The 12,256-nt window shown below is 40.4% G+C and overlaps 1 protein-coding gene across 1 annotated transcript in view; it reads left to right on the top strand.

The window, feature by feature from the left end:
- The first annotated feature begins 1,792 nt into the window (after positions 1-1,792).
- Positions 1,793-12,256, top strand: part of LOC114140903 (uncharacterized) — a 1,158,965-nt gene continuing 1,148,501 nt past the window's right edge. The window contains 5 exon segments of the mRNA XM_028011200.1: positions 1,793-2,299; positions 4,696-4,819; positions 6,171-6,322; positions 8,499-10,269; positions 12,044-12,223. Coding sequence (XP_027867001.1) covers positions 2,101-2,299; positions 4,696-4,819; positions 6,171-6,322; positions 8,499-10,269; positions 12,044-12,223 — 2,426 coding nt within the window. The 5' untranslated portion in view covers positions 1,793-2,100.

The raw sequence follows: 12,256 nt of genomic DNA, 5'->3' as shown, positions 1-12,256 counted from the left end.
TCACAATCTATAGTTTAAAGTTTTCTGCTATTAGTGTAGAATAATGTAGCCCATATTTTAAGAGTGCAAGTATTTCAGCTTTTAAACTCAAGCAGATTGAAAATGTTCAACCTGTAGGTGGCCCTAATGGGTAAAGGCCCTTTACCATTTCCTGAATGGGAAGCTCAATCTGAAGCCAACTTCAGCTCTGTAAGATCATGAGGAGGTTAGATATCAAGTTGCTGCTCTTGTTCTACATTTTGTTTTTTATAATTCTTAAATGTTTCAGATGATGAAACTAAAATCAGACAAACATAACCTTATTCCACACAAAATGTTTCCAAATAATGACTAAAGTTATGAAGGGAAGAAACCATTCTTACCAACCTGTTAATATGTGGACACATTATTATTTCCTTGCTAAATCATAAATTCACTTTGATTAACCAAAGTGTAACTGATCACTTTTTGCTGCATATAACATGTTAAAATGCAGCTTAATTTTATTCATGTTATAAACTAAGTTCAGCCTTTTATGTGACGCTGCTGTAATAAATTCAATATGTAAAAAGTTTTTTGGGGGGAATTGATGGATAAAATATTTACATCAGTTGTAGAAACATTAATTTTAATCCAAATTGTAAAACAACATTAACAGGCTTCATTTGTATCTTATTGTTGCTGCCATTAGAAAAATCCAAGTTTCTAATCAGATCTGCTGGTAGAAATGATGCAGCAATAGTGAAATGTCTCTTGGGAAACTTTTGACATTTATAAATAATTTTTATTAAGTTGTTTCCATCCATCCATCCATCTTATTCCGCTTATCCGGGGTCAGGTCGTGGGGGTCTCTCTCGGCTCTCATAGGGCCTGGTCCCAGCAGCAGCGCTCTGTTTACTTTATTAAAAGCTTCATCTAATTAACTGACAACTTTGTTTTCTTGACAGATGTATAATTTGTCTGAATAAACCTGCGAATAAACATATTTAACGTCATTTATTTTGGTCAAAATAAGCTCTTTCCATTTCCTGACTTTACCATGTTTCTCGTTGTGGGCGGGACGTGAGCTCGCAGCAGCTGTGATCAATTCTCTGCTGAAGTTTGCAGCAACAATCAGTGATGGAAAAAAACCTCGAGGTTGAAGTTCTGGAGTCAAATAAACCCAAATGTTTCATTTTGTCTCCTAGAAATTCATTGATGGCCCAAATAAGAAACTCATATACTCGTATAATAATAATGTTGTATGGCCTGTCCATCACAAGGGCAGATGAAAACATTTTATTTGTAGAAATTTACAATAGAAAATGTTAAATATTTGTCTTTTTATAACCAATCTTTTATAGTAAGTAGAGACTTTTCCTGAAAAACTAACGGATCCTTCTGGAGAATCTCTTGAGACACTTTGTCTCCTGCAGAGCAACATCCTTCCTCTGATGACATCACTAGAGGCAACCAATCACAGGCCTTTAGAATAAACCGTTTGTAGATTTCTCCTTTATCCTCCTGATCTGAACCAATTTCAAAGAGACGTATTTCCTTGTTTTGTTTCCTTGTTTTGCTGCAGCTACACTCTAGAAAATATCACCCTGTGGATAAACAGCATGATGTTTATGAATCTAGATATGTCTGTGAATGTTACTGAATGTCCTTGAACGCATCATGGTAGAGAAACTCGTGACTTCCTGTAAATGAGGAAGAGAGGGGCTCATGTTTCACAAGGAGCAGGAAGTGAAGAGAAACTCTGAAGAATGAGCGAATTAAATCAAGTCTCTGTAAGAGTTGAAGGTAAAATAACTTTTTATTGAAACTTCACTGCAGCTCAGTGAGTTTTTCTCTCTATGAAGAGAAAAGAGTCAGAACTGTTTGATTCTCCGTCAGATTTTTGTTCCAGAGTAACTTCCTGTCCCTGCAGCTCTGTTTACGTCGTTTGGTGTCGATGTAACCTCGATCATCGTGATCGGGTTCTAGCTCAGTTCAGATCAGTTCTGCGTTGTGTGAATAAGGAGACAGGATGAGATGAAATGATGTTTATCTGTACGGAACAGAACCAGGACTGATCAGGAATCGGGTTCATCACAGCGGGTACAGCACCTCGCGCTCATCTCATGAACTGGCGACAAGATGTCTGCCTTCACTTTATGTAACACTGCCAACTACCAGGAGGGGGCGCTGTTTCACCCATTACACATGAACCATAACTTGGAAGTAATTAACTATGTTACATCAGCAGCAATAAATGTGTTGATAATGATTGTTTCTGGTTCTGGTCCAAATATCATCCTCCAGTCTTCAGTACCGAATCTGGACCATCAGAATCAGAGTAAGGATCCAGTTTCTAACTTGTGCATGTGAATCTACAGAAATATAATAGATCTGATACTAACTGGTTGATCTTCAAGTTGGAAATAAAAATGTAACTTAATTTTTTTTTAATATTTTACATTAAAGCTGAATAGACATGAAGGATGTTGGTCAGTAAATGAATAGAGTTTGAAAGAAGGTCTGAGTGAATCAATGATGGATGAAAACAAAAAAATAATGTGAAGAGCAACAATTCAGAGATTATATCCTGATAACACTAGATCCAGTTTAAGTACTGGGAACACTGGGCCCAGTTTATCCAGGTAGGCTGATGACCGGGCCACAGCCACTGAGTTTCAGCAGCTCCGATCAGAAAGGTCAAAAGTCAAAGCAGCTGTAGAGGACTGGGCTGGTCTTCCTGGTCGGTTCTTGGGTTCTGGTCTTTAATGACCCACATCAGCTCCTCATACTAGCTAAACATCTTTGGTTCTGATATCATGGACCAGATTATCTGCTCTCCACCTTCTACCAGGACCGGATTTAGGAGGATGGGGGCCCCTGGGCTAGAGTCTATATATATATATATATATATATATATTTTTTTTTTTGTATGTGTTTGTTTTGTTTTAGAGGATGAGCAGAAAATGACCGAACAGTAAGTTTTGACAACTTACAACTTTAATAAGCCAGTTGTCACAAACTACAAACAACTCTGAACTCTTTTCTAGAAAGACTAAACCACATGTTGGGGTTGAAACTAGAATATAATGCTTGCATCACAAAATAAAATCACTGAATAGTTATTGTTGCCTGGACTTCAACACAAACTATAAAACAGATTGAGTGCAATGCTCAAATATACTTTTACAAAGCAAAGCGAGTAAAACAATATTTATACAAATATCCCCAGCATTTACAAGTCCATATAAGTACAAGTGGAATATATCAAAACTCAAACTTTTTCTTTGGTTTTAAAGTTCTTGGTAAGCGGGGGATAATGATGTTTCTGCTCCATCTCCGCTAACAGGTTTAAAAAAGCCTGTCAGTTTAGGCATTTTGTTTGTCGCCTCTTTGGCGCGATGCTCTTTTTCTTTTCTCTTCCTTCTTTTCTGCGCTCCGCTGTCATATTTTCTGTTGTCCGTCATTGTAAAATGATATTCCCTTGACGCTCCTCCTCCCCAATGCGTAAGATGGGTCAAAAGTGGACCAATAACAAGCAAGCATTCAAGATGGACGTTTGCCAGAACAAATTGGAACATTTTCCATCGGTGCTGTCAAAATCATCGTAGTCATTGATTAAATTCTGACACTATCCATTCACAAAAATATAAAACATCCTTCGGGGCCCCCGAAATGCCGGGGCCCCGGGCTGCAGCCCCGGTAAGCCCCTGCAAAAATCCGGCCCAGCCTTCTACCACTAGATCACTTCAACCACTACCAGATCCATGTCTTTAGTTGAGATTTGGAAATTTAAGGTTTAAAAGTCTTTTTGTGGTCAGTTGTTTCAACTGAATCTGTGTTTTTCCAGCTGGTGTAACTGGAACTTATGTCCAGATAACTTGGCTTAATACATTTCTTGCTACTTTGAGCATCTTTAATGTGATCTACTTCAAAAACTAAAATATGTAGACTTCAATCATGATGTAGATTATTCAGGCCAGAATATCTAAAACCAAGTTTCTAGTTTTTCTTTCCCTAAACGAAGCTGCATTAAAGCTTTGATTTGTGAAGCTTCAATGCAGGTTTGATTTCAACCCTTTTAATGTATCTGGATCACAGTTACCATGTCTCTCTATGAAAAGGGAGGTCAAGCTTTTTAAAGATCGGCGCTCGGCCAGAAAGCTGCAATCGGTGCACCCCTAAAATAACTTAATAATACCTTTAAATGGAGCAATAATTTCTATTCTGAGACGAATCAATAGACTAAATATGTTTCAGGCCTCGCTGAGTGTTTGGGGGCTTCATCCCCCTATTGAAGCAGCTGTTTACCCATGATTCCTTGCAGTGGGTCCAGCTGGTACCTCAGCTGGATGCTGTGGTCCCTGAAAGCTGCTTTGTGTCTCTTGAGCTGAGAGGAAATCCTGCTGAGCTGCACACAGAGGCTGACATGTTGCTGAGATCCCAGCTGGACCCGGTTCTGTCTGGAGGAGAGCTGTGGACCCGACCTGAGCTGCTGCTCCCTCAGAACCTTCTGCTCACTGACTCCCTCCATACAGAGCTACAATAGAATCATGATGCGTTCAAGTCCACTGGGAGCTAAATAAGTTCACTAGTTCATAGGAAATGTTCACTCATTCATTCAAATGATTCACTCTGATCCTCTGAACACATGATGGGAACCAGCTTTCTGCTTCACAGAACAGTTACTGGAACCGGATCACTGGACTGACTGGCTCTGGTTTCTCTCTCCAAAAGGCCAGAAGATGGAAGATCAGGACAGAGCAGAACCTCCAGGACCCATCAGTCCATCTATGAGGAGTGATTGGTCCAAAGATGAACCTCCAGACTTCAGTAATGAACCTGGACCATCAGACAGAAAGTAAGAAACCATTTTCTAACTGATTCATGTGACTTTATAGAGATAAAATCTAAATGATATTAACTGGTTGATCTCAGTGTTTTAGTATACAGTAACTTAATTTTCTTACTTCTTAATTTAAAGTTGGACATGAAGGATGTTGGTCAGTAAATCAGTAGAGTTTGAATGAAGGTCTGAATGAATTAATATGGATTAAAATGTTGCATGGAAACAAAAACAACCAAGCTTGTGAAGAGCAACAATTCAGATTGTCTGTAAACCCACTGAAGCAGTGAAACTGTTAAAAAAGAGAGGTAATTTAACGTTAACTTTGGACAAAACGTTTGTCTCTTTCCTCTTTAATTTGCCCGGGATCCTCGACGCACGGCGGCGTGCTCTAAAGTGAAAGCAACAACAAAGCGTGTTGGCGTCACAGATCACAGAGTTTAATCTCATACAAAGCCATCGACAACAAAGCTGCAGAGGAACAGAGATATTCATTTTTCTCATAAAAATAAAGACAGACAAGGGGAAGACAGACAAAGACAAAACAAAAAGCAAAGACGTCTTTGGACAGAGAGCCGATGCAAAAAGGCAAAATGGTGGCCGCTCTCTCTGGATTTTCTCTCCTAACACGAAATCTTATACTAAAGAGGTGTTTCTCTATTTAATTTATGCACTCAAGGCGTTCCTCTTTTTGACCAACTGGAAACTCCCTTAAGCAGTCAGAGAAACTTGGAAACTCCCCCTGATCTACGCAAAGATCAAAGGACCATCTGCCTTCTACCGAGACAAAGAAGCAAACCGCTGCGCTCTGACCCCCCGTGGCTCCCTCGGTCATTCTGAGTACAGAACGACCTGAGATACAATCTCACAGATACCTGTGAAATCTAAAGTCTCTGTCTCCCAAGGAAAATGCTAATTTTATGGCTTCGCCTGTGGCCTGGCCTCACAGTGGGGGTCCCATTGAGAGATCTCCCTTAATCTGCATTTGGTTCCTGTGTCTCTGAATGCTTACCCATCTGGTTTAGTTTTAAATGCTTAACACAAACCTGTTCAAAATAAGAGTGTTCCATATATCTTTTAAGATTAACTGTATTAAGCACTATATATAATCATTTTTCCTCAACAAAACCCAGCATCTTCCAGACTGGGAACACTGGCATCAGTCATGATACCAAATATAATTCAATGAAGTACTTAAAACCAGAAATCATCAATGTTCTGAGGTTCTGTTCTGACCCAGAAACTGTAGAGGAAGTATATTCCTCTACAGTTTCTGGTCCGTTGTTTTTTGTGGACCTTCATGAACATCTTCAGCTCCAGCCTGTTGCTAGTGAAATATTTCAGTGATGAAGAAATGTCTTCACAGGAGGAGCTTTGGTGAGGAGGAGCATCCATCCTGCTGTGCTTTGGGTCAGAATGTTCTGATGGATCCGGTCTGTACCAGCTGCCCCCAGTGTGGGAAACAACCCAGAACAGGATCTGGATGGCTGACAGCCAATCAGAGCAGCTGTGCTCCAGGTGAGACTGAACTCCTCCAATCAGAGCTTCCTTCTATTGTCTCTGTGGAACCAGATCCACGTCTTTAGTTGAGATTTGGAAATTTAAGGTTTAAAAGTCTTTTTGTGGTCAGTTGTTTCAACTGAATCTGTGTTTTTCCAGCTGGTGTAACTGGAACTTATGTCCAGGTAACTGGGCTTAATAAAGTCCTCATTTAATTTGAGCCTGTTCAAAAAATGGCCACAAGATAAATGTACAAATTTAACTTTTTATTTTGTTCGTTTTTAAAATTCTAAGTGAAGACTCTTACTCTGAAGGGTCTTGTTGCAGCATAACATGTCATCAGGTCTAAATAAAACAAACACTTCATAGAATCAATTTGATGATTCTTACAGATAATTTTATTTGTGTTTCAGCACATTATGAGGTTAAGGGGAATGAAATAGCAGAGAGGATGGCTAAGGAGAGCAGCAATCGGGTTTTGGTTGATATTAATGTGACGTTTAGCATAACAGAAATAAAGTGTATAATAAAACAATAAAAGAGAGGTGGCAAAAGTTATAGGTCAGCAAATTGCCCAGCTGCCAATATGGTTAATCTGACCTTGCTGAAAATGATTTTTGTTCTACTTTTATTGGTTATTACACCAGGCCTTTAAGGTTCTGCTGGAAAATTGGAGTTTCTAATTTGGGAAATGACTAAAGGACAATTCCACGTAATTTCTTGCTACCTTGAGCATCTTTAATGTGATCTACTTCAAAAACTAAAATATGTAGACTTCAATCATGGTGTAGATTATTCAGGCCAGAATATCTAAAACCAAGTTTGTAGTTTTTTTTCTTTCCCTAAACGAAGCTGCATTAAAGCTTTGATTTGTGAAGCTTCAATACAGGTTTGATTTCAACCCTTTTAATGTATCTGGACCACAGTTACCATGTCTCTCTATGAAAAGGGAGAACATGGTGGATTTCACTAGGCAGAAAGTGATTTAAACTCTGTTATAGAGTTTAAATCACTTTCTGCCCATTAGAAAGTGATTTTGAGATATTGTCTCAGGAAGATATAGAAGCTTGTTTAAAGTCCATATTTCTTGAATATTTTTCAATTTCCATATAGATTTTCTATATTTCTAAACTTGTTTAGAGTAAGATATTTTTTGTTGCTTTTTAATGGTGTTAATATTTTTCAAACACTGAGAGCTGAAATAGATTTGAAAGATAAAACTTTACATCCCAATGAATCAACAGCAGCAACTTTAACTTTAATAGAAAAAATACGTAAGTTGAGAAAATAGTTTTCTTTTAATACACAACTGTAAATAAAACAAATATGAGGGATTTATAGCTGAAAAAACTAAAAGAAAACAATCAAATGGTTTTATGTTTTTTATGTTGCTGAACTTTGTGTTTATTTTGCTTTATTCTTTACCAAATAATAAACCAGCAGTCTAAATGTTTTCTCTGGTCTGTGGTTATTAATACATCCCAGCCTATCACTGCTCTCATTACCTGAATCTAGTTCTGGTCCCACTGTTTTCTCCAATATATTCTAGTAACTGTAATCATATCATCAGTGTTACGTGTTCAACCCAACAACCGATGGGTTTGATTGGAAGTGGCTCTGTTTTCAGCCTTTTGTGATAAATACAATAAAACTGAACATTTTCTTAAAGCTGGTGATGATTTTGATGCATGAAGACAAAAAGGTGAAAAACAACCTGCTTTAAAACTGTTTTAACAGAAAGAGGGAAGGAATGTTGGAGTGACAGAAACCTTTATTTACTCTGACAATATAACAGTTAAAACTGTTTTTAACTGCATTGTATATATTTACATTATAAATGCAAAATGCAATAATCCTAACTATCTGTTGGGTCAAATCAGATTGGCCCAACAATTTCCAGTCTGTAATTGTTCTTTAAAAAAATCCAATCCAGTCTCTGACTGAGAAAAGTCATTTTAAATGTGAACATTAACGATGTAATGAGTCATTTCTTTGGCAGATTAGAGCTTTTTATCCAGATTTCTTTCATATAGGCTGGAAAATGCAGGGAGGAAACATTTTTCTGTTTCTATAAGGACAATGATAGGAAGAGTTGATGTTACTGAAAACTCCTGCATTCAATGACCCTGATGGTTTTGTTCCAACTTTATCATGTTCATGTTTTTTACTACAGTTGTCTTCTGTGTTTCAGCAGATGTTGGTCTGCAGGAGGTTCTAGAGGAACATAAGATCAGTGTGAGGAGAAGATGTGAATGTGTGACTGAGGGAAGTGATGAAACAGGAAGTAGATCCCTCCTCAACAGGATCTACACTGATCTCTACATCACAGAGGGACAGAGTGACGAGGTTAACACCCAGCATGAGGTGAAGCAGCTGGAGAGAGCTTCCAAGTTTCAGAACCTCCATGTTTCTGCAATCAGATGCCACGACATCTTTAAAGCCTTCCCTGATCAACATGGAGTTATCAGAGTGGTTCTGACCAATGGCGTTGCTGGTGTTGGAAAAACCTTCTCAGTGCAGAAGTTCACTCTGGACTGGGCTGAGGGACTGGAGAACCAAGATATCAGTGTGGTGGTTCTGTTTTCTTTCAGGGAGCTGAACTTGATCAGAGATGAGCAGCACAGTCTTCTCACACTGCTCCATGTTTTCCATCCAACTCTCCAGAAGCTCCCAGCAGAGCAACTGGTTAAATGCAAACTTCTCTTCATCTTTGACGGTCTGGATGAAAGCAGATTTTCACTGGACTTCAACAACAGTCAGCTGGTTTCTGACGTCACCCAGAAATCATCAGTCAATGTTCTGCTGACAAACCTCATCAAGGGGAACCTGCTTCCCTCGGCTCTCATCTGGATAGCTTCCCGACCTGCAGCCGCCAATCAGATCCCTCCTTCATGTGTTACCAGGGCAACAGAAGTACGAGGCTTCACCAATGCCCAGAAGGAGGAATACTTCAGGAAGAGGTTCAGTGATGAAAAGCTGTCCAGCAGAATCATCTCCCACGTCAAGACCTGCAGGAGCCTCCACATCATGTGTGGAATCCCAGTCTTCTGCTGGATCACTGCTACAGTTCTGGAGAACATGTTGACCTCAGAGCAGAGAGGAGAGCTGCCCAAAACCATGACTGACATGTACTCACACTTCCTGCTGGTCCAGACAAAGAGGAAGAACAAGTACCATGGAGGACATGAGACAAGTCCACAGGAGCTGATGGAGGCTGACAGGGAAGTTCTTCTGAAGCTGGGGAGGCTGGCGTTTGAACATCTAGAGAAAGGAAACATCATGTTCTATCAAGAAGACCTGGAGCAGTGTGGTCTGGATGTCACAGAGGCCTCGGTGTACTCAGGAGTTTGTACAGAGATCTTCAAAAGAGAGAGTGTGATCTTCCAGAAACCAGTTTACTGCTTTGTTCATCTGAGCGTCCAGGAGTTTCTGGCTGCAGTCTACATGCTCCACTGTTTCACCAGCAGGAAGTCAGAGGTGATCAAGACGTTTCTGGGAGAAAAATACAGAGAAACATCTCTAGATGAGTTCATGAAGAAAGTCATGGAGAAATCCCTCAGCAGTAAAAATGGCCACCTGGACCTGTTTGTCCGCTTCCTTCATGGTCTCACTGTGGAGTCCAACCAGAGACTCTTAGAAGATCTGCTGGGTCAGACAGAGAACAGTCCAGAAACCATCCAGAGAATCATCACCAACCTGAAGGAGATGAACACTGATAGAATCTCTCCTGACAGAAGCATCAACATCTTCTACTGTCTGGTGGAGATGAACGACGTCTCATTTTATCAGGAGATCCAACGGCTGCTGGATTCAGGGAAGCAGCTCTCAGTGACTGACTGTTCAGCTCTGGCCTTCATGCTGCAGATGTCAGAGGTTCTGGATGAGTTGGACCTGGAGAAGTACAACACATCAGAGGATGGACGACTGAGACTGGTTCCAGCTGTGAGGAACTGCAGAAAGGCTCGGTGAGTCCAGATGTTTTCATTGTGTGAATGCTGATTCAGCTCTATTGTCCTCCTGTTTCTTCTTCTTCTTCAAGTTGCTTCTGGATGTTTTTGGTCTTTAACTTCTTCCTTCATCCTCTGGACTATTTCAGCCATTCAACCATCTAAACATTCAGCTCATCCAGGACAGCTGCAGCTTCTGGTTTTAGACATTTTGATCATTTAAAAAATATTTATCTTTTTATCAGTTTTCATGTTTAAATGAATAGAAAACCCTGAACTCTAGAAAAAAATCTATTTTGTCTGAAAGATCCAATCAGCCAGAGAGACTTTTACACTTTAAACTCCTCTTCACTCATTGAGCCATTACTCCATAATTCATATTTTAGGATCTCTGACTGTTTTTATAAAATAATTTTTTAGGTTTAATGAAAATTTGAACCATTAAAATAAACCATTGCATTAATTAGAAACTTTGTGAACAGTGTTGATCTTCCTCATTTCGTCATCATGTCAAGCTTAGGCACTGATGGACACAGGGACTGAACAGAAAATTACCACCAGGTATTTATTGGGAGGTCGACAAACTCTTAGTCAGACAGGCCAGGGTCAGAACCAGGGAATCAAATCAGGATCAGGCGGCCCCTGATCTTCGGGCCGGGCAAACAGGGGATCCGAGCCCCCGGGTCCAGAGTCCAGGTCGAAACGGGTATCCGGTCAGACAGGCCGGGGGGGCCGAAGCCAGGAGGTCCTTATCCAACAGAGAGGGTCAGGGATCAGGGACAGGAGAGGGATCGCTGAGGGAGAGACAGACAGACAGGTTAGATTCTGGGCAGTCAGCTCAAGTCTCAGTAGCAGGTCTGAAGGTGTTACCGCTGAGGGTTTCACAACAATCTGACGCCGTGCAGGGAGAGTTCCGTCCCTATATGGCAGCAGCTGGAGATCAGGAGGATGATGATCAGGTGCGAGTGGTCACTGCACAACAGCAGCTGTGACACATCATCCTCACCTCTTCCTCCTCCCACTAGTTTCCTCTGAGTTTGTAAATGAGAGCAAAATGTGGTGATTGTTGTCTGGCTCCAGAAAAAGTCCTAGTTTCTGTCAGATCCTCCCAAAGCTCTGAGAACTCTGCTTCCAGAGCTGGAACCATTTTCCTCATCAACTCTTCATCTGCAGCTTTTGTTGAAGCTGTTAGCCATGAAGACCTGGAGAGACATGAGCTTCAACTCTTTAGACATCCCAGCCTCTTCTAGTTACTGGAGAACTTTCACTGCTTCACCATGAAAAATGCTGCTGGACCCAAACGCTCTGTTTTGGTCTTCAGCTCTTTAAGAGTTTAGCAACAATTTCTTCTAACATCCAAACCTTTGTTCCTCTGAGCCACACGGTCTAGTCCAAGTCCGAGCTGCGAGCAGTTCCTCCTCCTCTCCATCATCTCCAGTAGTTTCCTTCATCAGCTCAGTCAGCCTCTTCATCAGCTGCTTCAGCTCCTTTGAGGCTCTGATGCTGCAGCTCCATCAGATGCTGCAGAGAAAACTGAACTTTCCTTCACAGATGATAGAAGATCTTCAACATCTGACTGCAGCTGAAGGTCTGAGGACATGAAGCCTGGACCAGAACCAGAACCAGAACCTGGACTTTAACCAGGAACTGCACAGATTCTCTGTGGGGTCAAACTCAGTAAATTGAAGATCAGATGTTGATCAGATGATGACATCACTGTTATCATATTTTAGTCTGTTTATGATCCAGATTGATTTCATTAGAACTGAATTTATTTCTTCTCTAATCACAGACTTGGTGGCTGTAGGCTCCAAAATTATGAATGTGAAGTTTTGGCCTCGGCTCTGAAGTCCAACCCAGATCTGACTGAACTGGAAATAAGTGAGATCTTCATAAATAAAGGTGGAGACTCTGATCTGAAGCCTCACCTTGAGATCCTGGAGAGTTCAGTCAGTAAAGTGAAGATTCTGAGGTTTGTTTTCTTTATTTATACAATAAAATCATT

This window comes from Xiphophorus couchianus, chromosome 24 (genome assembly GCF_001444195.1).
Source record: "Xiphophorus couchianus chromosome 24, X_couchianus-1.0, whole genome shotgun sequence".
Taxonomy (NCBI): domain Eukaryota; kingdom Metazoa; phylum Chordata; class Actinopteri; order Cyprinodontiformes; family Poeciliidae; genus Xiphophorus; species Xiphophorus couchianus.
The sequence above is the reverse complement of the archived record's forward strand: the minus strand, read 5'-3'. Positions and strand labels throughout refer to the sequence as shown.